Source organism: Melozone crissalis, unplaced genomic scaffold (genome assembly GCF_028551555.1).
Source record: "Melozone crissalis strain CALT ecotype California unplaced genomic scaffold, PUWL_Pcris_2 ptg000042l_1, whole genome shotgun sequence".
NCBI lineage: Eukaryota > Metazoa > Chordata > Aves > Passeriformes > Passerellidae > Melozone > Melozone crissalis.
This window is the reverse complement of record NW_026535820.1, coordinates 31861104-31887826: the sequence shown is the minus strand read 5'-3', so window position 1 is coordinate 31887826 and position 26723 is coordinate 31861104. Positions and strand designations below refer to the sequence as shown.

Below are 26723 nucleotides of genomic sequence, written 5' to 3'. Positions count from 1 at the left end.
AAAAAAAATATAAAAAATAAAACACTGAAAGGAAGAGGAGGGTGAGGAGGCGGTGCCAACGGCAGCGCGGTGCGCATGCGCGGCCGGGCGTGCGCCGGCGCACCGGGGGCTGTCAGCGCCTTCCCGAGCAGGGGCGGCCGCGGCCCCGGTGAGTGCCGGCCGCGCGTCCCGCCCTGCCCGCCCGGTCCTCGCCGCTGCCGGCCGGTGAGCGCCGCCGCGCCGGCCCCTGCCGGGCTGTCGCGGTTTGTAGGGACCCCGGTCTGGCAGTGGGAAGCCGAGGGGGTGGGGGGCGGGATGGGCCGGGGCGATGCGGGGAGCCCCTCGGGGTGGCGGGGCCGAAGGGGGTGCTGAGGGTTCGTCCTGTCCTGGGGCCGCGGCGGAGGGCGAAGGAGCTCGGGCGTGCCCGCGGGTGGATCTCCGGCCTTTGCCCGGCACGGACGGCCACCTGCGTCGGTGCGAATGATTCGAGCTGAGGCGCTGCTGCCGGGGAGGAGCCGGGCGGGTCCGGGGCTGCCGCCGCCGCTGCTCCCCCAGCTCTGCTCTGTTCGGAGGGCTCGCCGCGTTACCCTGCAGGAGCAGGGGCCTCCTCTGCTGAGGGACAGCGGCCTCCCCCTGGGAGCCTGCCGGCCCCGCTGGCTCGCCTCTGCAGCTGAGTCCCCAGGATGAGGGTGCGATTGCGGCTGGAGCCTTCCCCAGTCGGCTCCGGACGTAGTTTTGTTCACTTGTGCCTCTGTTTTGCGCTGAAGATGTATGTAGTTTTGACTGACAGCTTCTGTATGAAATTGACGTGGCTTCCTAAAGTTTGCTGTTCCTTTTGGGTGGTTCTACAAGAGGCTGTCTGCCTCGACGTGTTAGTTACAGTGTGCTGGCTTCTGATTCTGCTGACGAGGTCTCCTTCATGTGCCTGGGTAGTGGCTGTGTGAGCTGAAGATGTTGTAACTCTGCGGGACGTATTCAGAGTTTTAATAAGGGCAGTAATTCAGGATAAAGCTCCCTGCTGCAGAATGCCGTTTCTGTAGTAAATTCATATTTAAAAGTATAATTTTTTTTAATTTTAGGTAGAGCCTCTATAGCTTGGAGGTGGATTGAGCCAAATGAAACTGGAGTATTCATTCCAAAGCACAAGTGATGGAAATACATCTTGCATGTTTAGATGAAGAAAAAGAAATCAAACATAGTTTGAGTTAACCAGGCCAGTTGTAAAGAAGGACAAGAGTGTACACTGTAGACATAACTCTGGAATAAATTCATACTTCTGCATGTAATTCTCGAAGCTACTAGAGATACAGAACTTGAGACGTAGGCTCTTACAGAGCTCACAGGCAAACCTTGAGTGTTCTTTAGCTGTGATAAGTTATAAAATTAGGAGTTTTGCTAATGCTTTACAGAGTCTGGCTGGGAGTAAACTTCCTTTATAACAGTCTGTGTTTTGGGTTTGTGGCCAAAAGAGTGCTGCTCGCACCGCAGTGTTTGGCTATGGCTGAAGGGGGCTTGTGCAGTGGGAAAGCTTTCTCTTTGCCTAAGCTGCCCTCCACTCCTCTCAAGCAGGCTGGGGGTGGGCAGAGATTGATAGGGCACAGTGGGGACATCTGACCCAAACGGGCCAAAGGGACATTCCCTGGTGTATATCATACTTAGCAATAAAATATGGGGGTTTTGTTTCCAGGGTAGTGATTATTCAGAGACTGTCTGGAGTGTTAGTTTGCCTGTGGAGAGTGGTGAGCAATTTTCTTTGCTTCAGTTTTTTTCTTAGGGTTTTTTGGGTACCCCCAATATTTCCTTCCATTTATCAGTTTCGCTTGCCCCATGAGTTTTCTTGCTTTTGCTCTTTCAGCAAAAAGAAAGAGCACTTTCTTTTTGCAGTGCACTCTGCACAGTTCTTTAGATCACTATTCTGCTGAGATTAGGTGATGTGCTGGATTTATGAGTGCAGAGTGCTCTGAAAATAGATACCTAATTTCAAGGAACAATATGGCTAGGAGAGAGTATAATCTCTAGCTGTGGCAGCAGAACCTAAAATGTTCTGTTTGGTTGCAAGGCTAAAGACATAAAATGTTGGAAGTAATTTGGAAGCAATGAGGAGCTCCAGATAGATTCCTCAGAGGTCTGTGGCCACCATGGTATTGCATTTTTGGTGATGGGATCCTCCCTGTTTTCTATTAGTAGCTGATGAAGTTTGAGAGAACAGGTCTGCCTTGATGGACAGCAGATGTTACCTCTTCCCCATACTGGTTTGCCTGCATGTCTTGCCTTCACTGGAAGTTCTGCTGGAGACTGAGGTGAAATACTTGAGTAATTTTTCCCTACACCCTGATGGACTGGACTGATACTGTGAGAAGAACTGAAAACAAGAGTAGGAAATCAAAAAATTATCCATTTTTTAGCCTAAATGGAAGTGCTCTATAGTTAAGTCTCTGTGTTTGGAGCTTCCACTGCCTATGTTTCCCCCCAGTTTTGGTAGCAAAATTGACCTTTTGCTGCAGGAGGGCTGTGGTTCTCTTGAGTCCACCCAATTGTAGTTCAGGATGAGTTAGGACTCTTGCTTGGACTTTCTACAAGATTCCATTATGCTTGTCTTATTACCCTTTTAATAGGCCAGCCTACCCTTGGATTAATTAGAATTTCTTCTTTTAATGAAGAATTGGTTGCCTTATGGTGGTGGGCTTTTATGGAGGTATTTTGTTTTGGGTTTTTTTAAATTCAAACTTAGAGCAAGGTAAATGCAAAACAACAATGAAAAACATTGCAGGGGAACTAATGAGACTGAGTTAAGTGCCTTTAAATGTAGTTCTTGTAGAATTCCAGTTGCTTCTCTTTAGAATGTGGTTTAATGATGCTTCTGTCAAGTTTCGCTGCTTTTATTGCTGAAGTTAATTCTCCAGTTGGTAGCTTTGAAATGGCACATAGCCATCGAATGAAAAAAGTTGGGCTTTTACAAAATGTTTTGTTTCTTTTCAGTCCTGTTAAGTAATGAAGGCACTCTGAGGTCCTAATCAGCCATGGAGGAAACGGATAGGGAAGCAGTTGCAACAGCTGTTCAGAGAGTAGCAGGAATGCTCCAGCGTCCTGATCAGCTGGATAAAGTGGAGCAGTATCGCAGGAGGGAAGCTCGCAAGAAGGCTTCAGTAGAAGCTCGACTCAAGGTACAAAATTGGATAGTCCTGAGTGTCTGTGGTGTATGAGTGTACTTTCTTTCTTTTTTTTTTCCTTCTTTTTTTTTTTTTTTTTTGAATCTGCATTTCAGCCAGATGAATATTTTTAAACCAGGGACTTCAGTTTTTACTTTGTGTCCAAACCAGAAAATCTGTGTCCTGAAAGTAATGCAGACTAACATTATACATCTTACTAATGTTTTATTCAAGCATTTCAAGTACTCTTAGGTACTGTACCTTCTGCAGATTATTCATGGACAGCTGCCCTGCTGTGTAGCTTGTCAGCCAGCAAACCTTTGTCTTAGTGACTGAATACTGAGCTTGTAACAAAAAATTGATGATTGCACATGAAAAAGGATCAGTCAGTTACCCCTCTGACTTTTACATGGGTTTAGGGAAGATAGCTAAAATACATCCCATTTTTGTCTCTTGTGGAAGTGACCCCATGATTTTGCTCCTCCTTGCATGTGTACTTGTGAGTGGTTGCACATTCACACACATGGACTTAGCTTGATATAGGAGTATGGTTATCCTGTGTTTATTGTCTATATCTTGCTGAGTTTTGTGTTTTCTTCCTTCACTGGTATTTGCCAATAGTCATTTTAGACCACTGTATTCAGCAGGTGGAGTAGAGTCTTAGAAAAGTGTTTTGGGAAACATTTTCTCAGGTTGAAGTGTCTGGTATACACTGTATCTAATCTTATATTCCACTTAGTTTATCTTATAGCTGTTTAACGGCTATTCCTTTGTGGGAGTCTGTATGAAGCAGAAGAAAACCAGTTTTCTTGCACAGCGAAAAATTTTGGTATTTATATATAATGTGCTATTTATATATAGCAAATTATGTGTTGATTTTTGTAGCATAGAAACAGAAATTTTTCTGATGACTTGGACTGGGCTTTTCAGATTTAAGTCAGGAAGCGTATAGAGTCTATTAATAATAGATCAGCTGTTTAGTTACTGTGATCTATTTATAATATATGAGCACAGTCATTTGCCTGGCTGCTTCTATGGACAGTCGTGGCTAAACTTTATAAGTCTTGTGAATGCCTACATCCACTTTATAGCTATTTTCCCTATTGTTTGCCTTAAGTTAGTTCAGTCATCCATAGGTGGTCAGATATACCTGTTCCAAAAAGAAGTTCAATACCCCTTAATCCTCTCAGGATTCATTCCTGATAAAGGTGCTGGTTAGTGATGCAATGGACAGCAGTGCTGATTTTCCCATGAGAATCACTCTAATGGAAGGGAGCACAGAGAGGATGTAGGAAATACTCTTGCTGTGGATTTAAACTGTGTCTATGTGTGGTGTGGAAGATGGGGAGACAAACATTAGGATCAACATCAGAGGAGTTGCTGACTTCTCAGACTGAATTGATTACTGCTTCATCTGAGTGAATCAACACATGGGAAATCTTTCCCATGTTAGGTGCTTCTTCCTTCTTGCTGCCATGTTTGTCATCATTTTCTTCAGGTGAATCTAAACATCCTCTCCAACTCTTCTCCTGTGTATTTAGTTATGTCCATTTCTTATATCCATTTCTTATATCCCTCACTGCATTTCTTCCCATGTAACATAAATTCTTAGAGGAAGATCTTCTTTAAAACATATCAAACTCAACAGTTTTGTGTATGAGACTGATGGCCCTCAGTGAAGCAGTATTTTTGGGGTTTGGTAGCAGAACTCTGAAAGAATATGTGGAAGAGCACCAGGTAGCATTGTAGATTGGTGCTTTTGGTTCTGTAGTCCAGAATGTAGAAGAGCTGCTTGAAATCTCTTTCAGAGCCTGTAAAATTATAATTGTTGGCAGCCATTTTTGTTTGTGCTCTTACTCAATCTATGGAAGAATTTCTCTGTGAGGAAGCTCTGATTAAATACACATATCCTAGGGAAGTTTCTAGGTTGTGGATGTTCCAGAATATAAACATGCGTGAGTCCTCTCCCTTTTGATTCTTAGCTGCTGTGCAGTTGTGGATTTGAGCCATAGGGAGACCAGGAAGCCAGGATTCATGTTGAAAGCTGTCAGTTGAAAAAAACATGAAAAGAGAAGTTTTGAGCCCTTTTCCCAGGATGGCTTAGTTTTGTTCCTGTTTCTTTAATACGGTGATGGTCAGTCCAATCAAAGATGAATTTGCATTCTAAGAAGCAGAGTCTAGACTGGGACATGCTTTGTTCTCTGCCCCATCACCCCATCCCCTGGCCCCAGCTGACTATTTGAAGACAAACTGAGCATAGATGGATTTCTGTTTTTAGAATTTTCCATGTCCATTTGGGTCAGAGACTGAGATCCCTGACTATTTCAGTTCAACTTTATCAAGTTTCTGCAAAGGATAAATAGGCAAAAATTTGAATATGTAATGCTTGGAAGATTACCTCAGAAAAAATTATCAAAGCAGAAGTATTGAACATTTAATAATCATGTGATTTTTAAAATACTTTATGGTCAGCTGCAGAAGATTGTGTTTGAGTATTCTAATTATCTCAGTTCCTGTAGAGGAAAAATGTGTTAATGCAGCAGTTCTATAGATAGAAACAGTATAAAAGTGCCTTACTACTGCTTAATTGTGCTGAGTCTGCCAGAGAAATACATTTTTATCAATAAAATCAGCATGTCATAATTTGAAAGTACATAAATAATCTTAGTTGAAAAACCACTGCATTTTTCTAGCACTTTCCCAGTACATGTAAAACACAGTAAATGTTGTTTGCAGTTACCAGGATTTCCTCTTTGGCTTCTAGTGTCCAACAACAAGTTCCAAAACTATCCAAGTTTTTGGGCCTTAAAAGTCTGGCAAAAAATGTGTTTTGAGCTTAGGAAAACGATTAATGCCTCATTTTCTTTACTGATTGCCTCAAGTTCCCACGTTATGCAGCTGAGTTTTCACTGATAGCTTGCTTGTCTTTTTGAAGCCTGTTATTTCTAGTTGCATTTTCCACTCCTCTGATTTCACCTTTATCACATCTTTTAAAAACTATGTATCTAAAAAATGTGCTGTGGATGTGATCTGATTTCTTTCACTCAGATAGGTGCTATAATGCATTTTCTGTACAGTGTCTGGACACCTGAATGATATTGAGGCCCAACAGCCTCTTTGAAGAGTCATTATTTCAAGTGTCACTTGTCACAAGACATCCATATCCATCACCTGCCTTTATGCCAGAATAATCTAGTAGTTGTGTTGTTGGTCTGGTCATTGATGTTTCACAGCATGAAAATTATATTCAGTTTGGGGTTTTGTTGTTTGTTTTGACTGAATTGCTTTAGGGGTTTCTTTTGCCTCCAGGAGCTTTTGGAGTTTTTTAAAGAGCATTTCAGAATTAAATTTGGGCTTTTTTAGAACATTTTCTGTTGCGAGTGAGAATTTGTAATTGCATTAGTAAAATGCTTTTGAGAATCCATACATACCAAACATTTTGATGAAACATCAACTTTCTTTGATATTCCCCTTTGAAATCAATTTATGAAGGAAATGCAGAGAAGTCTCATTCCTTTGATCCTGGTTTAATATAGATTACAAAGTTTACAGTCCATCTCCCTAAGCTCCTATGTTAGTTTGTGGGTGGACTAATTGTATCTAGGTCCTTCAAAACTGGATACAGCTTCAGAACTTCAAAAAAATAGTATGTGGGCGCACACAACATTTTGCATGCTTCTAGTCAATTATAATATTTGTTTTCTGTTTTTTCTGCTGCAGATGTTAGATACTGAAATGAAAATTAAATCCTGAGAAATGTTGAAAATAGGAAATTTATGAAGAATAATATGGGCTCTCTTTTTCTTTTTATATTTAAGGCAGCAATACAGTCGCAGTTAGATGGAGTACGAACAGGTTTAAGCCAACTGCACAATGCACTGAATGATGTGAAGGACATCCAGCAGTCTTTGATAGATGTCAATAAGGACTGGAGACAGAGCATCAACACTATAGAAAACCTCAAGGATGTTAAGGATGCTGTAGTGCAACACAGCCAATTGGCAGCTGCTGTAGAAAATCTCAAGAATATATTTTCAGGTAATTTACTGTTCTTTTATGTAATCCATCACATACTGAAAACACTTCAATATGGTGCTAACAGCTGTAAGGTTGTCAAATAATGCTGAGAGCTTTAAACTTCACTGGAAACAAAGAGTTAAGGAAGAATGACTTCCACATCACATACAGGGAAGTCGCTGGTAAACATTTAATATAGATGAAGATTAATGTGCTGTAGGAACTTCTAGTCTGGCCATCACACACAACTCACAAAGAAATTTCTTGCAAGCAGTCAGTAGCTGGGATAGCATGTTTGGTATAAAAGACTGAAATATGGAAGCAACAAATACAGAAGGAATATTTGTAAAGTTCTGGTGTATTGCTACCTGAGCTGGACACCTACAGTGAGCCTGTTGGGTACAAATACTATGAAATTATTTTAGGAGGCAAAACCATTTTGTAGCATTGTACATTTGTGAGGGTTTGAAAAATGAAATAAGATTAATGTAATAAAATGGATACTGTAAAGATAAAGAAAATGTGATTACCTGTGTCACTTTGCGTAGCTGTGATGGAATGCACACTGCATTCCATCTTGTGTCATGGTAAATTCCTTGCCAGGACTTCTCTACTTATAAACAATTTTAAGTATCTTACTTCTGTAAGAGGGACTAAACCTATCAGACTAATTTGATTTTATTTAAACAGAATTTTCTCTCCTTATATCTTCTGATCCTAATACACAAAGTGTACCTATAAAGCAAAATTGCTTCCCAGCCATACCAGGGTGATTAATTTACTGTGTGTACGTAACCTCTACAGTATCAGATACAATGTGCAACTTAAAGAAAAGTGTTTGCATGTCTAGCAATTAAAAACAAGGAACAGCAGAATTATGCATGTTCCAATGTGGAGCTGTTTTGGGGGTGTTGTTTTACACAGATGAATGCATCTGAGACAATAAACCTTTTGAGGCTTTCTGAGAGGTTTTTAGTATGAAGCATCTCCCCCTGGAGCTGTTAAACAGTATAGTTGTTCTGCTCAGAGATGATCAAATGTTTTATAAACAAAGTGGTTTTTATCATGATTGAAAAGACATTTACACACAATCATTAGAACTTTTTGTCAGCTGCCATTTTTATCACTTGCTGCCTTTTGCGCAGTGACAAATTTTTCTGATGAGATTTTTCAGTTATTCCCCCACAGGACCCTCATCTTCTTTGGTAGGATTCCTCAAACACTGAAAAATAATAAAGACAGGAGATCTTCTAAATATTTTAGCAGCATAGGTAATTATCCCTATTTATGCCTTAAGCAGGCAAAAGCTGTCCATGAAGGAGGTAAAACTTGGCATTTGTTTGGTTTATGCAGCCTCAGACTCAACAAAGTGAGTGACTTTTTGTCAGGCTTTTTATGTAATGTATAAGAAGGCCAGCACTGCAGTTTGTTTCATAGACTTTCCAGGATTCATTTATTTATTTTTTGGCATCCGGAGGGAAAGAGAAAATTACATTGGCACTGTGATCTTTATTTAGACACTGATCAAAAATGGATGCATAACATTTACTAACAATTTTTGAATATTTCAAAATTATTTCCTTCAAAATATCTGAAAGTAATTACTACAGCCATTCTCCAGCTTTTTTTCCTAGTCCTTTTATTGTCTTTTATTAATTGTTTGCATTTTGATAGCAGTGTTGTACTGTATGTGATTTTTCTTTGTCTTTCAGTTCCAGAGATAGTCAGGGAGACCCACGACCTGATTGAGCGAGGAGAACTTCTGCAGGCTCACCGGAAACTGATGGATTTGGAGTGTTCTCGTGATGACCTGATGTATGAGCAGTACCGCATGGACAGCAAAAACACACACGACATGAACCTCATCCACACATACTTTGGGGATATGCAGAAACTGTCTGAGGAACTGGCCAAGCAGCTTTGGATGGTGGTTCAAAGATCTCTTGTTACAGTGCGTCGAGATCCAACCTTGCTTGTCTCTGTTGTGAGGATAATTGAGAGGGAGGAGAAAATTGACAGGCGCATGTTAGACAGGAAAAAACAGACTGGATTCATACCTCCTGGCAGACCAAAGAAGTGGAAAGAAAAGATGTTCAATATTTTGGAAAGAACTGTGAGCACACGGATTGAAGGCACTCAGGCGGACACCAGAGAATCTGACAAAATGTGGCTTGTGCGGCATCTCGAAATCATCCGTAAATACGTCCTTGATGACCTGCTCGTGGCCAAGACCCTGCTGGATCAATGCTTTCCTCCACATTATGACATTTTCAACAGGTTGCTAAACATGTACCATCAAGCTTTGGCCACCCGAATGCAGGAACTTGCTGCAGAGGATCTGGAAGCAAATGAGATCGTTAGCCTTCTAAGCTGGGTTTTGAATACATACACCAGGTAAGGCCCCCTTATCCTTTCTGTTAGCAGTAGGAGGAGAAATGCAAAGAGGAGACATGTAAAACACAGTTTGTGCTGGTATTTGCATGCCTAGTAACATACAATAAGATAAAACAGAAAAAGGATAATATCAAACTATCAAGTTCTTTACTATTCATTACACATTTTACTTCCTGGAAATTGCTCCTTAAAACTAAATTGTGTTTCATAGTTTTGAGTAGCTTAAAATTTTAATGCAGTTAAAGCCTGCAGGAAGCTGCAGTCACCTCATATTTCTGTACCAGTCTGGTGAAATGTTGGGAGGAACAGGAGACTTGAGAGCTCGTGTGTGAAACAAAATGTTTGTTGTGGCCACAGCCCCGGAAGATCTGTATGATTATTAACTTTCTATTGTTCTCTTCTACAGGGGGTGGGACTGCTTCAGTTGCCTCATTACTGTTAAATGGAAAGAATGTGGTAACTTCCTTTAGGTTTTCTCTCAAAACTGTGTGATGATTTGTTTATTTAGAAGAATTTCTGCTTACAAGTTGTTTTCTATGATAGTCTTATGCTTATTTTGACTTGTCTGATTTGTTGGGATAACTTAAGCATTGCGGAGGGTTTGTTGTTTTTTTTTTTCATTTTCCAGGTAGAAACAGCTCAAATGGCAACTCTTTAGTTTTTGCTGGCATGTAGTTACTAGAGCAACTGATTTGTTTGGGAAAAAGTGCTGCTAGCCTTTCTGTGGCTCATGACTGTAATCCTGTTCTGAATAGCTGGCACTGACCCAGGCTCTGTGCTGTGTGTACTTTTGATGTCTTCAATTGTTCAGTATCACTAATACAACAAATTTAAACACTTGGTGTGTTTAGAGCGTAGTGCCATAAAGCACATAGGCAGGAGATAATACTGTTCTGGGGAATTCTCATAACCAGCTTTCAGGTTTGTGTTCAGTACTCTGTACTTTACTCTACACTGCAGAGTCCTCCTGGTTTTTCCTCCCTGCAAGGAAGAATCAGGAGCACCCACTTGTGCATACTTAGACACCCATGCAGGGTATAAGAGAGATGCAGCCACTAATAAGCAGCTGAGTTAATTGGCCTTTTCTTCTTTTGAAGGCCAGAGGAATAACTGTACAGTAATGAAAATCAGAGATGTGAGTCCTTCTCATGCAGAGCCTTGGCAGAAGTCCTGCTCTCAGGCTCTTTATTTGTGTCCTGGGGCTTATGTTCCAGTAAGGCAATTCTTGGTCTTAAATTTGCCCTTCCACCTTCCCTCAGAAAGCAGAGTAGATTGTTACTGAGTTAGACAATTCAGAACTAAAGCTCTAAATCTGTGTGTTCCAGCACTGGAAGGGCAAAGGGAGGGAGCAAAGCCAGTGTTACTTCTATTTACAAAGCAAACAAACCTTGCTAAGCAAGTCGTGTGGCTCATAGCACCTGGTGGCTGAGCCTTGTGAAGAAAGGGAAACGGTGAGAGGAGTAGGCACACTACAGGATATCTGAGAATGCTCTTCTCCCTGAATGTCTGCATAACAGTGGGATGGAAATTAGAGGAAGTACTTTGAAGGAAAAAATTAAGGCTTTGACTTTCTCTCTTCTCTAAAAAAAAGCCCAAGAGGGCAGTACAGGAATTATATTCCTCCATGTTACAATAAAAGGTTATAAATAGGATGATAATTACTGGAAAAGTAATTTCCCAGAGAAGTTGTGGATGCCCCGTCCCTGGAAGTGTAAAGGCCACCTGGTCTAGGGGTGGCATGCCGCTCATGGCAGGCAGGTTGGAACTAGATGGTCTTTAAGGTCCAACCCAAACCATTTTCTGTGATCCTGTGAGAATTTGAGAATTAGCCACTGGGTATTGGGAGTGCACAGTGGGAGAAGAAATCAGCTCAGGATTCTGAGTGAACAAGTTAAGTTCTCAACAGGGATATTTGCAGAGCTTATCAAATCACACTTCCTAGACATCTTTTAACAATACAATAAACAATTCTCCATAGAGGTATGTTTATAATAAACTAGGAAGGAGAATGGTATCATAAGAACTCTGAATAATAGAGGGAAAATATAAATTTGTATTGTATTTGCATACTGAAGCTACACTTCAAAACCAAATGAGAGAGTACTGACTGAAAAAAAAGCATTGAGGTTTTATGTGATGAATTCCTGTATGGAACTTTTTTCAGTATTTACAACATAGGAGTTACAAAAGAATCATGGGGGTTTCTTTATCAGAGCATGTCTGCATGAAAGCTGTTTTTAGAAATATATTCAATTTACAGCTCAGAAATAAAGTGATGCTGCATGTGGAATAATAGCCTTTAATACTTGAGTGGGAGTTTTATTGTGCTAGGTGGGTTTCTCTTCATGTTTAAGCCCATGAGAGTTCTGGGAACATACTCTTATTATTAAATCTGTGCTGGGTTGGGACTGTGACTCCAGTCTGTGTTTGAGGAAAATTATAATTCTTGTAAGATCCTGATGTTCATATTCATAGCATCGTTTTATGAGATACTGATCAAGTGTTGACAAAACTGCTATGAGATCACCAGGATTGCTACAGACAGTGTCAGCAATGTTCACTTTAAGGAACAGAAGGAATACTACTGTACATACAGCTGGATGCTGTCTCTGGAGCCAGTATCTCTTTTCACCAGACAGAGCAGGATTGGTGGCAGAATAGAAGCTTTCTGAAATGCTCCTTTCCAAATTATAATCAAGTTGAAATTTCAAACATAATTGTATTAATTTTTTTCTTGAAGGTAAATAACTTCCCAACACTTAAAAGTTTTGTGCCATTTGGAAGAGGGTTGTCTGTCACTTCTTTTCCCCTGGGCACTTGGTTGTGACAAACAGGAAAGAGAAATTATGTATAGGAAGAATCTTTATGTTGTGGGCTAAAGCTTGTAGAAGCTTTTGGTCCTTGTTTTGGGGTTTCAGGTGATGTGCCAAATTTGAGAAAAGGTTTACGTCTCTGTGGCCTTTTGAACAGGGATAATGGTGTATAATGAGGCTAGCAATATTTTCTAACATGGCACAGTGCCATAAACAGCTTCTCACGTTTCCTCTGAATCAACCTAGAGCAGGTCCTGCTATTACATGTGTTCTTTCTGTAAACTGCAACAGAATGGAATTCAGTTTTCTGAATAGACTGAGCCACTTAAAATAATTTCAACCTCTTTTCTTGCAAGCCAAGAAGATGCTATTAGTGTAGGATGTTCAGTCACAGTAGCTTTTATGGCTTCAAACACAAGAATTTTGGTATTTTAAGTTGGTAGCTGTAGTGGTGTTTTGCAATGCTTTGGGATTTATTTTTTCCAGGAAGTGGAAGCAACACTGTGATGCCTCCCTGCATGTACCCAGAGAACAACTTCAATTTGCAGAACTGTCAAACTGGACACTTGCTTAGGAACTTAGGTTGCCATTTGTTTTTATAGTGGCCTCTGCAAATACAGAATTTGTGGTTTGCTTTTGAAAAGCGCACTATAAATGGAATGTGAAGCAATTTATGTTATTATGATTGAATATATTTCCATCAGCTGTTAATAAAGCACTCTCTGAAGAGTGTGGGTTTGACTTATTGATTTGTTTGAGCATGAAATATTAAGAGTTCTTGCTATGTTGTGCTTTGCCATAGCTTTGGGGATTTTTTGATTACACAAGCCAGTCATTTTATGATCTTATATAGATGCAAAATATCACTGTAATTAATACTGTAAAGTATTAATTTTGTATAATATGTGTCAGAATATTTTGCTTTAGTTTCTTTTAAATCCTATAAAATCAAGAACTTTTTTATGCAAGCAATTTTTCTTATACAGTACCCATGAAGTGCACCTATGATTCATCTTGAAAGATGTTCTTCCGCTTAGATTAGCCATATTCTTTACCAAAACAGGAAGCATGGGTAGCTTTTCTTTTTAAAATATTTTAATTTTTACATGGATGTGATATAAGTACCAAAACAAGCTCTTTTGAGAATCTGAGGACAGTAATTCATACTTGTCACTGATCTTTACTGTTCTAAAATTCAAAATGTATAAATTGTCTTTCATCACCTCTGAAATTTAAAAGATACATAAAAGTGTCCCCTACAAAGAGCCCACAGGCTGAAGCAGTTGGCTTTCATTTAGTTTCAAGTAATCATTACTTCTTGTACATAAAAGTAAGGAATGCATGGAAAAGTTGTGTATTTAAATGTCTATAATACTTTTTATTATATCCTGGGCTGTAGCTTTTACAGTCTGGTTGTTAATTCATATAATTTTATTTACATTTCTTGGAAATGCACTGATTGTTGCACTTGCTATTAAAAATTTTTTGAAATGTGTAGGTACTGAAAAAATTGTGCTTTACAGGGAACATACAGAAGAAGTTGTATGATTTTTTAGTTTTTAACTTTTAATCTCTTTTTTATTAATCTGCAATTTTTGGGTTTTTTTCTTATTTCATTCAGTGCAGAGATGATGGGAAATTCAGAACTGTCTCCTGAAGTGGATGTAAATTCTCTGGATGCTCTGATTTCACAAAATGTGATAGACCAGCTTCTCAGCAAGTATATGTCAACACTCACTGTGAGTAATAACAGTGCAAAGGCACATTTAGATGAGTTTTTTATATCTTCATTAGTACCTCAGTGCTGCTCCTCCATCAGAGAAAACTGTGACAAATGTGAATCTAACACTATCACTTTTATGAAAATGCTCAATTTGTAAGTTTCTTTATAAAGCCATAATCAGATGTTTTTATATATGTAAATCATAGCATTTCAAGTAGTAGTTATGCTTTACAGACTATTAATAATAATTTATTAGAAAGGAAGGAATTCCAGTCTTCATAAGCCTAAATTCATAGTGCTGGTATGTTAGCACTTAAAAATACACTGTAGGCTGTTTGGTCCCTGTGGTAGCTACATCAACATTTGATACAGATGGGATCTTTTCAAGGTAATCAGGATGTTCATGTTTGCCAGTTTGATTCTTTTAACAGCCTTTTTCCTTTCGTGCCCATTAACTGCATAAGCATAATTTCCTTTTGTGGATGCCATTTCAAGTGTATCTTAAATATCAAGGCACTGCTTCTTTGTTATCCCAAGAGTCACTAGAAACTGGTGAATTTCATGGCAAAGCAGGCATTATGTGACTGTCAGATCCACTAATTGCCTCTAAGAGTGGTTATCTGGGTATTTGTAACTTTGGACTTGATATTCTTAAATTATCCAATGAATTCCTAGTTCTCCTAACTTTAGGAGCTCTGCCAAGCAGAGGAGGGAAATTTTTGTGCTTCTTTGGATGTGTCAGCTACTAAAACATGTCCAGCAACAGCAACTACTTGGACTTTGTACTCTTCACAATAATATGAACCAACCTTGTAATGACTCAGGGAGGTTGTCAGTAGAGGCTCTGCTTCCCATTAGCTTTATTAGGACTTTTTTGCAAGGTTATTTTTGTGCACTTAGCTTTGGGGCAAAAAGCACATTGGTTTGTTTTCTCAAGCTACTTTTGCCTTGACTCAGAAAGTGCCTTTGAATTAATTTTGTCCTCAGTTAGCATGAAAAAATACACCTATATTGTTTTTTTAGAATTGTTCTTCCTTACCTACTGAAAGATAGGTATATTTCTAGATATTTCTAGAATATAAATAGGTATATTTCTAGATATTTCTAGAATATAAATAAAACAAAGTTGCCACTCTGTTTAACAGAGCGGCTTTCTTTTTGCTGGTTTTGATTTTTGGCTGTATCTTTCTTTTAAGGCGGAAAATACTGAAACTGCCTATTTGTATCACTTCTACCTTATTTCTTTTGATGTTGTTTAAAAGTGTTTTTAAACAAAATGTAACTAGTTCTGAAAAATGTAACTAGTTCATGAAAAATAAAATGCTAATAGATTTTAACAGATTTTTAGCATATTATTTTTCCAATCGCCTTAGCTTGAAAGAAAGTCCTTGTAAATGCTGATCTTAAGGTGAAAAAAGTTCCCTGGGCTGCTGGCTTAAAAGATTGTCATGCAAGTCATATCTCATTAGAACAATTCCATGCTTATGAGGAAGAAGGGTAGTGCATTGTTTCACACAATTGAAGAGGGTACTATATGGACTCTTATGGCCTTTCTGTTTGTGCCTACTGGTGATGTGTAATTTTGCATGGTAGGGCACAGTACTATACCTGTGACATGTTGGAAAGAGGTATGAACACTTATATTACTACAGGGTTTAAGCAAATGTGAACAAAGCAGAAAAGAGGCAGAAATCATCAACAAGCAAGACAGAATTCAAAGAATCCAATTATATATTTAGCAAACATGCTGGTCTTTACTGTTGTGAATAGGTCTGTGATATGTGTCATGCAGAAAACTGGCTCAGTCTCCTTCTAAACCCAGTTTTCCTTAATGTCTGTGTGCTGTACAATGTGCTGGGCAGATGGGAGGAGAGCCAGCCATTGTATCCGTCACTGTGTTCTGCAGCACTGTGTTCCAAGAAACACAACCATTTAATCTAATCCTGGGGTTTTGTACCCAGCAGTAATGAGCACCAGTTTCCTAAAACCTAGGTGTAAAAGGAAGTACAGGCAGATATGTGCAATGTTTCCTACATTAAGTATTACTCTTATTTTTTCAGCTGTGGAAAAATTCAGGGTTTCTTAGGTATTAAAGCCTGAGCCTTAATAAAATCTTCCAAAATTAGTAAACATGTTGATTCTGACAAACTGACCTACCCTTTGTGTTAGGAGCACTCCCCTTCCAAAATGTGCTGAAACTTCAAACTACACCACTTGTGTTCCAGTACTAACCTTTGTCTTTGTCAATGCAAATTTGAATTTGTCTGTTACCTGTATCCTGTAGGAATGGCAAGAGTGGTCAGCATTATCAGTTACTATGCCACTCTTCATTATGGAAATGACTGCTGTTCTAGATATTGTAGCAGGGAGTTTAGTTGTGTTAAATTAAATCTTTCTCTTGTTTGCTTTATTAAATGAAGTCTAACATCATTGGCTGGCTGCGAAAAGCACTGGAGACAGATAAAAAAGACTGGATAAAAGAAACTGAACCAGAAGCAGATCAAGATGGGTACTATCAGACTACACTCCCAGCTATTGTTTTTCAGGTATAAGACAACTTGGTTATTCTAGAAAATCTACAGAAGCAGTACATGGATTTGGAGGAATGGAGGGGAAGCCAGACTTTCTAGAATACTGTTGTTTCTGTGTGTTTTGAAGCATAGTGGGTTTTTTTCCCTGTAGAGCTCTTAGTTGAAGGGGTTGTTTCTTTGAAGGTTTTTGTTTACCTTTTTTACTTCAGTGCTTAAAGACATCGTTCTTTTTTTCTGTGTAGATTGGAAACATATGTTTAGTTGATATTTGTATTTAGTGAGCTGTTTTTACTTAGGTCTCTTGATGTGAAGCTGTAATATAAGCCCACCAGATGACATGAGGCTTATTAGGACAGTTTTTGTTAATACAGTGCTGTTTGTTTATATGGTGCTGAGGTAGTTGGGCATATATTTGTTACTATAAATTATTCATTATATACAAGCACCTTAATAATAGAATAAAAAGTTCCGCTGAAGGTTGAAACTGTTGCTGTTTTAAACACTACTTCAGTTAACATGAATGCCTGTCCAAATTAAAACCAGAAAAGATAAGGTGGTTTCTAAAAATGCTTTAAAAAATATCCAAACCTGCACCACCATCAAAACTTTCCACTACCAACCCTATTGTTGGTAGTGTGGTAAAGTTTTGAAAGTGATCTTTATCAACCAGTAAAATGTCAGCTTATTATGCTCACTTTCTAATTATTCTTTATAAATATTGTGTTAGGTACCTTCAATGAAAGATAGGTTATCTCTTCTTCCTGCATTTGTTTCCCACTGTATTTTTTTCCCACTTTATGCCAGGATTTTTGCTACATTCCTTCACATTTGCATTTGTGCCAAGGTTTATCTCATCTAATAGTTTTCAGAAAGTGTGTGATGTCAAAGAACTGGTGGCTGATTATTGGCTCTAGCATCATGCTGAGAAGGACCGCAGTGCTTAGGTGCATGTAGCAGTGGAATTTTCAAAATTGTCTTAGCATAGAAACAGCTCATGTTTCCACCTGGCTTTGTATCCTTTCTTTCTAGTTTGCCTTCTCTCAAACATAATTGCCTGTAAGTCACCTGGATTGTGTCCCTGCTTGTGTTTCTAAAGTTTAGAGGCTCCTTTACTTCACTGTTCAACGTGAGCTCACTGCTTTCATATATGGGAGAAACAAAGAAATTTGAGTTTTAGTGTTATTCACTAGGAACTGCAGGAGCTGACCCTGGAACTTTGATACACAGTAAAGCCAAAGCACTACTGAATTAAAGAGATTAAGTACTCTTTTGCTGAATTAAGAATGCAGCTGTTCTCAGCATCAGGAGAACACTGCAGCATGCATTAATAGTTGCCAGTAATATATTAATTACACTTGTGATAATAGTGGCTTTTGGTTTGGTCAGTGGGCTTATCTGGGGAAAAAAACCAACAAAAAGCATCTCTAGAGCTGATGCTAGTAGAAGACTTCAAGAGTCCAAGATAGGAGTTCTGTCTTTGCTTTACCACTGATAAAAGCCTCTCTTTATAATTAAACTATTTTTGTCTTAGATGTTTGAGCAGAATCTTCAGGTGGCTGCTCAGATAAATGAAGATTTGAAAACAAAGGTACTCATTCTATGTCTTCAGCAAATGAATTCATTTCTAACCAGGTAACATGATGTTTAAAATACAAATGCTTTATCCTACCTCAGTCTCTCTTTGTTCCTACAGTTCCAATACTTGTTTTTTTGTTTGGATGTTTCTTTATTGCTTTGTCTTTCTCCTGTCGCATTCATGCCAGCCAGGCTTTTCTCCTCTTTCCTTTCCCTCCTTTCTTCCCTTCCCCAGTTTCACTGCAGAAGTTCTTCTGTGCTGGTGAGTGGCACTTACAGTTCCTGTCTGCAAACGGCTCTTAATTTTTTGAGTCAGTTCTGCTTTCTTTTATGTCTCAAATTTATACCTCTTTCTCTAAAGGAAGAGAGAAAACACCTCCTTGGCTGGATTCTGCACAGAACAGAAGGACTAAACATCACACGAGCAACACACTCTTTATAAAATACTTCTAAATCCCTGACAGACCCTTGTGAAACATTTGGTCCTATGGGTGTATTTGAGTTCTTACAGACTTGATTTCTGTCTGTTTAATGCCATTCCTTTTATGTGTTACAGGTACAAAGATGAAGCACAATTCTATAAAGAAGATCATCTTAAAAATCGTCAGTATCCTCAGTGCTATGTTCAGTACATGATTGCAGTCATCAACAACTGCCAAACCTTCAAGTAAGTCTGCATGTCTTGCAGTACTGTGAGAAGAACAGCTGTTGATATTTCAGCTGTAATACTCCCTCTTCCCAGAACCTTCTCTTCTGTATGCAAAGCGAGTTCAGTTAACCAGTAGTTAACTGAATAAACTTAATAGTAAACTTAATAGTAAACTAATCAGTAGTTTAGCTGACTAAACAAAGTTAACAAGTTTGAAGGTAGTGCTGTTTTGAGAGGGAGGTATTTTGATTGCTTTTGTCTTTGGTAAGTCAAGCCATTACCTCTCACCAGTGAAATACCACGTGTTATCCTAAGAATTTCATTGCCACAGAAACGTTTATCTTCAGCTTACAGATTTTTAAAAGGTAATTTCAGTTAGTTTGTCTGGGTCCTGCCATCTTTTCTCACCTTCAAGGCCACCTGTGATCAAGGTGGACTGAACTAGAGAAAAGTAAAGGCAGACCTTCTGTGAAGAGTATCAGAATGTGGCTCATGTTTCAGTGATGAGCAATCCAACTTCCTATTCTTCTATATGTGCTGCCACTTGCAGGTCTACTCAGCATCAGCAATTTGCTACCAACACACATGTAGTCTACACTGACCACTCCAAAATCGTGCTGGAGAATAAATAAAGGCTTCCAAAGCAAGTAGCAGGCGTTATTTCCCCTTGCAAAAATAACTGTCCTGTGTCTTTTTCCATGTATGTACTCCAAAAATTTAATAGTAGTGCAATTGTGTATCAGTGGGCAACGAAAACCCTTTTTTTTTTCCCATCACAGAGAATCCATCATCAGTCTGAAAAGAAAATACTTGAAAAGTGACATGGAGGACCCCTTGTCAATCAGTCATGCAAATATGGATGCAACTTTAGACATCATTGCTAAAGAAGGCTGCTCTAGCCTGCTAGATGAAGTCTTCATGGATTTAGAGGTTAGAATTTGTCTCCTCAAAAAATCCAGAAGTATTATTTACATTTCTTTTATGTATAATGAATTAATTTTTCTGAATTAAAAATAATTCAGAATGAAGTAGTTGTGGAGCCTTTTGCTGAATATATAAAATATGTGTTTTTTATATATGGGCTAGCAAAGGGTCAGTAAACATTAGTATTGTTCTTCACTGGTATAGTTTGCATGCAGGAGACTGGAAGGTTGCTTTATTAGGTTTCATGGGATGACTTAAGGCAGGTGCTTTGTATATAATTAATATTTTCTAGCAGATGTACTTAATTCTTACAACTCAACAACATAGGACTATTCAGGAAACTGCTGCTGATATTAAGTTGTTATTGCAGGTACAGTTCATCTGTAATTAATATGTTTAATTAATTCTAACAGTGGGCCCCTTTCTGTCTGGTAGATTTCCATGCTTAGAAATTCTAGCTTCTTGTTAGAATGCCTCAGGGAAAAAATTACTACTTGAAAGAAATTGGGAGTATGGGGAGGGAAACAGGGCAATTAGAGAAACAGCAGGAAATGGTGAAGAGAGATGCTCTGGGACTTGATAGATTTGTAATAAAATTTTGAATATAAATACCTTGAGTGGCTCACATGAGGAAGGATGTGGGAGAAGCATAGTTTAGAAATTGACAAAACTTAAAATTGTGTCACATTTTTAGTAACTGCACTGATCTGATGAAACAATCAAAAACCTGATCTGATTTCTTCTTTGTCACCTTCCCAGCCCCATCTGAATGAGCTGATGACAAAGAAGTGGCTGATGGGGTCTAATGCAGTGGGGACTATCTGTGTCACTGTAGAGGATTATTTCAATGACTTTGCAAGAATTAAAAAGCCTTACAAAAAGGTAGGTGCAAAATACTCAGTGATACTTTGCAAATGTACTCTGAGCATCATGTTGATTTGGAATTTCTGAACACCACATGGAATTCAGAACTGAAATACAGAAATTGGAATTGATTCATTACTGGAAAGGAAAAAATGTTCATCATCATACTGCAGAAATCTGAATCTACTGTTTTTTGTTCACAGGCATATAACACTGTCAGAGATCTAAGTTGTATTATTTAGTCCAGGAAACTTCTTGGCATGTTACTAGATATTTTTACTACTTTACTTTTCTACCTCTCCTCAGAAGTTTGTGCTCAGATAAAATTAGCTCTTCTGAAACTGGTTTTCCTGGTATGTAATTAATTTTTTTAATAAAAGCACATCAAGTAATTCCTAGTTTTAATATATACAATGAAGCATAGTGAATTTGGTGCCATAAGGGTTAACAAATGCACAGTGCATGTTTAAAGTGGTCTTACAATAGTAAATGTGCTAGGTTAGGATTTTTTTCCCCTCTCATCTGTCAAAGGATATCTGAATTTCTCTATTGATGGAAGCAAGTACAATAATATGGAAGATTAAAGGCAGGTTCATGTAATAAGACAGTGTTAGATGATTGTCTAACACTTAGGAACCCAGCAGAAGCTGGCAAGATTAGTATTTAGGTGACGTCTTTGAAGCTCTTAGAAGGGCTTAAAAGATAGAATAAATGTATGATTTGGAGATTTTCTTACCTTAATTCTCAAAGTAATAATTAAACTGCTCAGAGCTTCTCTGATGACCTTTTAACCTTCAGTATTTGCAGATCCTAGAGGCCTTATTATATATGTACTTACAGTGCAGAAAAAGTGCGCAAAACAGGTTAGGTCAGTCTCAGAATTAGTCTATATCCATGGAACAGCTTTCTTTTCCAGATTTAGTTTGTTACTGTGAGGTACAAGTGCTTGGCATGAGTTTTGAGGTGTTAATACCAATCTCTGCAATCACAGGTTTCATTGTGTAGCATTTATTGCCACCTCGTGGGGAAGAAGCTTACAAGCAGATTCTTTGGCATTGAACATAGCTACTTTTCCACTGTCTCCCAGCAAAAAAAAAAATCTCCCATAAAAGATGCCATATGTTCTAGCACAGGCTGGACCACACTTTTGTTTCCCTGATTTGTCGTGGGATTTTTTCAGGTTTTAAAATATTCTTGAATAACCCTGTTTTGAAAGTACACTTTTTAAAAGCCACATGAACAGAGCACCACAAAGAAGACTGTAGCCCAATGAGAAGAAGGGAAGGACACAGTTCTGTAACAGAGGAAATCTGGATCTAAGGCATTCTGCTTTGCTGTTTTCCTTGTGTGTAACTTAAATGCTCTACCATACCACTGTTGGTTCTTGTGGAGTGTTCTCAGTTGTAGTGGAGCTGTTCCTCAGTTCCTCTCCAGCAGGATGGGCCACACATTTCAGCCCCCCACAGTCTGTTTTGTGCAGTTCATTTTTCTTTGTGTAACTGGCATCAATTCCACCAACGCAAGAAGCCATCCCTGAGCAACCACCTAAACTCTGGTATTTCTGCAGACACCTGAGAGCAGAACCTGAAATTGCATTTTCTGTGTTCTAGATGAGGGCTGTGACTTCCAGTACTTTGCAATCTGTTGTTTTCTCCCTTTTTTCTTTCCCCCCCCCCTTTTTCTCTCTTTCCTGAAACGTTTTATTCAAATTTTGACTGAAGAACATGTTTCAATAACAACTTAAAACTAGAGTTTGATCATACTACAAATAAAACATGATTAAAAGTTTGTGACTACCTGTATGCCAGCTTTTTCTTCATCATAAGTAACTTTGCCACCAGGCTTAAGGGGAAGAAAAAACACCTGAGTACTTATGGGATTTAAGGACTCTGCTTACATTCCTGTTGAAAAATAAGCATGTGAAGGTTTTGGGGGTTGATTTTTGTTCTTTATTTTCAGACCTCAGCATTACTCTTGCACCAAAACCAGATGCTTCATCCAGGTACCAGTAGATATTTCCTGTAAAGAGAGAAGTGCAGAACAACAAATCAGTCAAGGAAAATCTGAGAACGTGATTGTTCTTTGGTGCTCCTCAAAAAACTCCGACATGTTATTAAAGATATCTTGGGTTTGTTGCTCCTTGGCTTATCATTAGAGAAGGAGAGATTTTCATTTCTGTTAGCACTGTGAAAATCTAAAACCACTCAATCTATATTAGCAAAAAATGTATACTGGTGTTTAAGTGCATATGCACAGTTCAAAGCCTAAAAATACTGGCTACACTTGCAGGTATCACTGGCATAAAACCCACCAGCTTTTCCATTTCTTTCAGACAATGACTCTGGAGGCCCATCGGCGAGTGGTTGTGGAATACATCAGAGCCATCATGCTGAAACGTATATCTTTCAAGAATGCAGAAGAGAGAAAAGAGGGTGCAGAAAGAATGATCAAAGAAGCAGAACAGTTCAGATTTTTGTTTAAGAAGCTTGCAGCTGTAAGTATTTGCTTTGGGTAATGCTGTTAAGCTGGTAAGTTACAATAACCACACGTGTTTATTGTTTGGGGGAAATGGCAAGAGTTAAATCTCCATCTCTCCAAAATGTGGAGTGACTTGGGAATATCAAAGATGCCAGCTGAGGGCACAGACAGAGATTCTGAACACTCAGGCCAGCACCAGTTTCTGCTGCTTTGTGTATATACAGCTCTCTGCAGCTGAATATTTGAATGGCCTCTGAGAGATAGGTGCCCTGAATTCATAGTAGAAAGTGAAAGAATAAAGCAGTTAAAAAAAAAATAAAAATCTGTCTTTGCTTTTCCTGGCCAGAAGAAAGGCACCAAACAGATGCTATTACTTATTACCTAAGGATCATGCAGTGTGTTCATTTGGATCAATGAGTATGTTGACCCCATTTAAAGTCCAGTAGAAATAGAAAGGACGGGCTAAAAAAGGTATTTGAAAATCAATGTACAAGACAGGCCTGAAAGTTTTAACTGCATAAGGAACAGGGATCTTAGAAAGCTCCTAGGGCCAAGAGATGACAAAATGCAAAAATAATACACAGAAGGATAAATCCTGAAAAACTGGAGTAGTTGATGGAAGAGGTTGTGGAATAAAGGAAATAAGCCACACCTGATAGGGAAAATGAGATGACCTTGAATTAGAATACTAAAATAGTCCAGAGTTTAAATAGATACAGTTCAATCAATCAGTTCCTGAAAGCTGCTTTGGTGGCCAGATGACTTGAAGGAATCTAACAGAGGGCCAGTTTTGAAGCAATGTTTCAGAAGAGATCTGGCTTTCATGTCAGTTATTCCTAATGTTTACACTCATAATTACCCAAAGTTGAAGACTAGAATGGATCACCATGTGGATAAATACAACATATTGTTTGTAAGACACTACTTTCTTCACTGATATTCTCAGAGTAGGTCTCTAAATGAAGAACAGAGAGAGAAAAGGATTATGGTGACAATTCACAAATATTTGGGTTTTTTAATGTCTGAAAATTCAGCTTTTTGGGACATTCAAGGGCATTGTCAGACAAAATATTAATGACAGGATATTTTGTAGATTTGAGGAGTATTGCTGTTGTTTTGGGACATTTTTAATAGTTTTTGTTTACTTTTGCAGGGCTCTGGAGAGGACACTGAAGGACTCTGTGACATCATTGAAGCCATTGCAGAGGTTATCAAGCTGACTGATCCTTCACTGCTCTACCTGGAAGTTTCAACTTTAGTCAGTAAATACCCAGATATCAGGTAATTCTATTTGCCCTCAGATTAGATAGATAGATAGATAGATAGATAACACCATAATTTCCTTGGGGTTTGGGCAAATTTTGAAATTTAAAACCGGCTGTAAATGTGTTCATATTTTTCATATTTTAGACTGTAACCACTTTCTTGTGAAAGTAATTCTAATGTACAATGCATGTGAGCTGGACTAGAAGTTACAACTACTTAAGTACTGCAGAGGAATACTAAAAATACTTCAGCTCTGTGTGTTGGGAGGATGAAATAGGTTTTAGATTCCTAAAAGCAGCCAAAATGGTGCTTTATATGGAGCAGGAAAAACCAGTTGTGAGTAGAGATCTGATTAAGAATAAAAAAGTACCTGAAACTGAGTGAAAGGACTGCCAATTAAGTGCTGGTTTTGACAAAATCTCTCTTGTGCAAAGCCTCCTAATGCCAGTTTTCCCCATTTCCTTTGGCAGGGATGACCACATTGCAGCTTTGCTGACAGTGAGAGGCGATGCCAGCAGAGATATGAAGCAGACTATCATTGAAACTTTGGATCAAGGTCCAAGCCAACCCAATCCAAACTATGTGCCAATTTTTAAAGAAATTACAGTTCCTACTCTCACTGTGCCAAAACTTCTGAAGTAATTGACAACTCTGTGTTTGTGTGTCATTACTGCTCTGGGATCAACGGGTTTGAAATATTTGTGGGCAAATTTGGCACCACTGTTTTGAGTGAAGTTCAGTATACATTGATACTTGCTTGGCACATTTCTTTCTGAAGACTTGGACGTGAGGAAATGCAAGATACCTGAAAGGAGGATTAAAGGTCATGTTTGAAGAACAAAGCTTTTAATGGCATGGTTTGTTGTTTTTTTTACTGACCCGTTTGTCACAGCTGGTTTTGCTGTCAGCAAACACATTTTTCTTGTGGAATATGTTTGCACAGTGCACTGCAATGCTATATAAAGATGTTTATACCAAAACCTGCAGAGCTGTATTAGTGCTGGATATACTAACATACATCACTTACAATGCCTAAGCAGACTCCTTTAGAACTGTCTTTATATGGCACTGCATTCAGTGTTAATGTCAATCCACTTTCACATTATATTTTGTGTATGTACTTACTTTGGTGTAAAATAGTTTATTGCAGAAAACTTAATTATGAAATCAGTTTCCTGACTTAAAGGACTGATTGAAATTGCTACAGTGCAATTTGATTATAGGTTGAATAAATAAATAAAGACATAAGGTACAATTTTTTTTCACTGATTCACTAAAAACAGCACATAAAGCACACCAGTTCAATAAAATGTTAAACCATTTCTATGTTCAGCTATGATTCTTTGCATCCTTGCAGATTTACAGAGCATGTAAATCTTTTTTGTTGTTGAAGTGTGAATAAAAATTGGATTTAATAGTTTTCTGAAAACACAATCTACTGGGTTTTATTTCCACAGTATTTTCAGATTAATCTAATTATCAAGTAGTACTAGATAATTGTGGATTCAAAATTCCTTGATGAAGGATACATTTAAGGCATTATCTCTTAGTACCTGACCAGAGCTGTCAGAGGTAAGCACAAGAAAAACATGTACCTACATTGTTTTAATTCAACATTCTGGAGTTTGTGTACCTAACACCTTTGGCCACGCAGGCCTTGTGCCATTCCAGCCCTGTCCCCAGCTCCTCTGTACCCCTCTAGAGCTATGCACAAGTCAGTAATTTGGATAAAGGATAGAGCTGAGACTGTGACTTTTTGCAGTGACAGGGCCAGTGTGTCCCCAGAGATGGTTCAGTAGAGCATCATCTTGGTATCGCTCTGCTTGAGGGATTTCAGTGCAGGAGCTCCTTGGGTCCCATGGAGTCTAGAATTGCCTGGAAATTGTAGGTACAGGGAGGGGAACTTGACTGTTTTTTAGAGGTGTGAAAAACGCCAATCACTTGTTTTTAAAATTTTAAAAGTTTAATAGTAATAAAATGGTTATAAAAATAGTAACACAATTAGAGTAATAACAATTTGGACAAATTGAATTAGGACAATATGAGACAATAAAAACAAAGAGTTACGGACGTCCAGATACCTTTTTCTGGGCATCACGAGCCTGAAAAAGGACCCCCGTTAACAAAGGATTAACCCTTAAGAACAATAGCATATTCATACACTTCATACACTTCACATACATGGTGCATAAATTCCATTCAAACACAGGATTTTGTCTGGTCATTGTCAACTTCTTCCTTCTAATCCTAACAGCGCCTTCAAGGTGGGGAGAAGTTAGTTTCTTCCGATAAGAAGGCAATAAATTCGTTTCCCTGAAAGATTTAGGTGTCCTGTGGCTGCTATCTGGTGCGAGTGCCTCA

General features: G+C 38.6%; 1 protein-coding gene across 2 annotated transcripts; it reads left to right on the top strand.

Annotated features, from left to right (window-relative positions):
- Positions 1-77: 77 nt before the first annotated feature.
- EXOC3 (exocyst complex component 3) lies at positions 78-25796 on the top strand. Of its 2 annotated transcripts, none has more exons than XM_054285213.1 (13): positions 78-148; positions 2959-3143; positions 6947-7166; positions 8858-9539; positions 13974-14091; positions 16496-16621; positions 18138-18238; positions 18738-18848; positions 19610-19760; positions 20514-20636; positions 22951-23112; positions 24250-24377; positions 24833-25796. In XM_054285213.1, the coding sequence occupies exons 2-13, from the start codon at positions 3000-3002 to the stop codon at positions 25002-25004; spliced, it is 2238 nt and encodes a 745-aa protein (XP_054141188.1). In that variant the 5' UTR covers positions 78-148; positions 2959-2999; the 3' UTR covers positions 25005-25796. The 2 variants fall into 2 exon arrangements, with proteins under 2 accessions (XP_054141188.1, XP_054141186.1); XM_054285211.1 differs by having other exon boundaries at positions 114-204.
- The last annotated feature ends 927 nt before the right edge of the window (positions 25797-26723 follow it).

Bases quoted from the DNA above. Each gene is read 5' to 3' on its own strand.
- EXOC3 (XM_054285213.1), top strand. From the start codon at position 3,000: ATGGAGGAAACGGATAGGGAAGCAGTTGCAACAGCTGTTCAGAGAGTA. The intron at 3,144-6,946 runs GTACAAAATTGG...TTTATATTTAAG, and splicing joins CAGTAGAAGCTCGACTCAAG to GCAGCAATACAGTCGCAGTT. The intron at 24,378-24,832 runs GTAATTCTATTT...TTCCTTTGGCAG, and splicing joins AGTAAATACCCAGATATCAG to GGATGACCACATTGCAGCTT.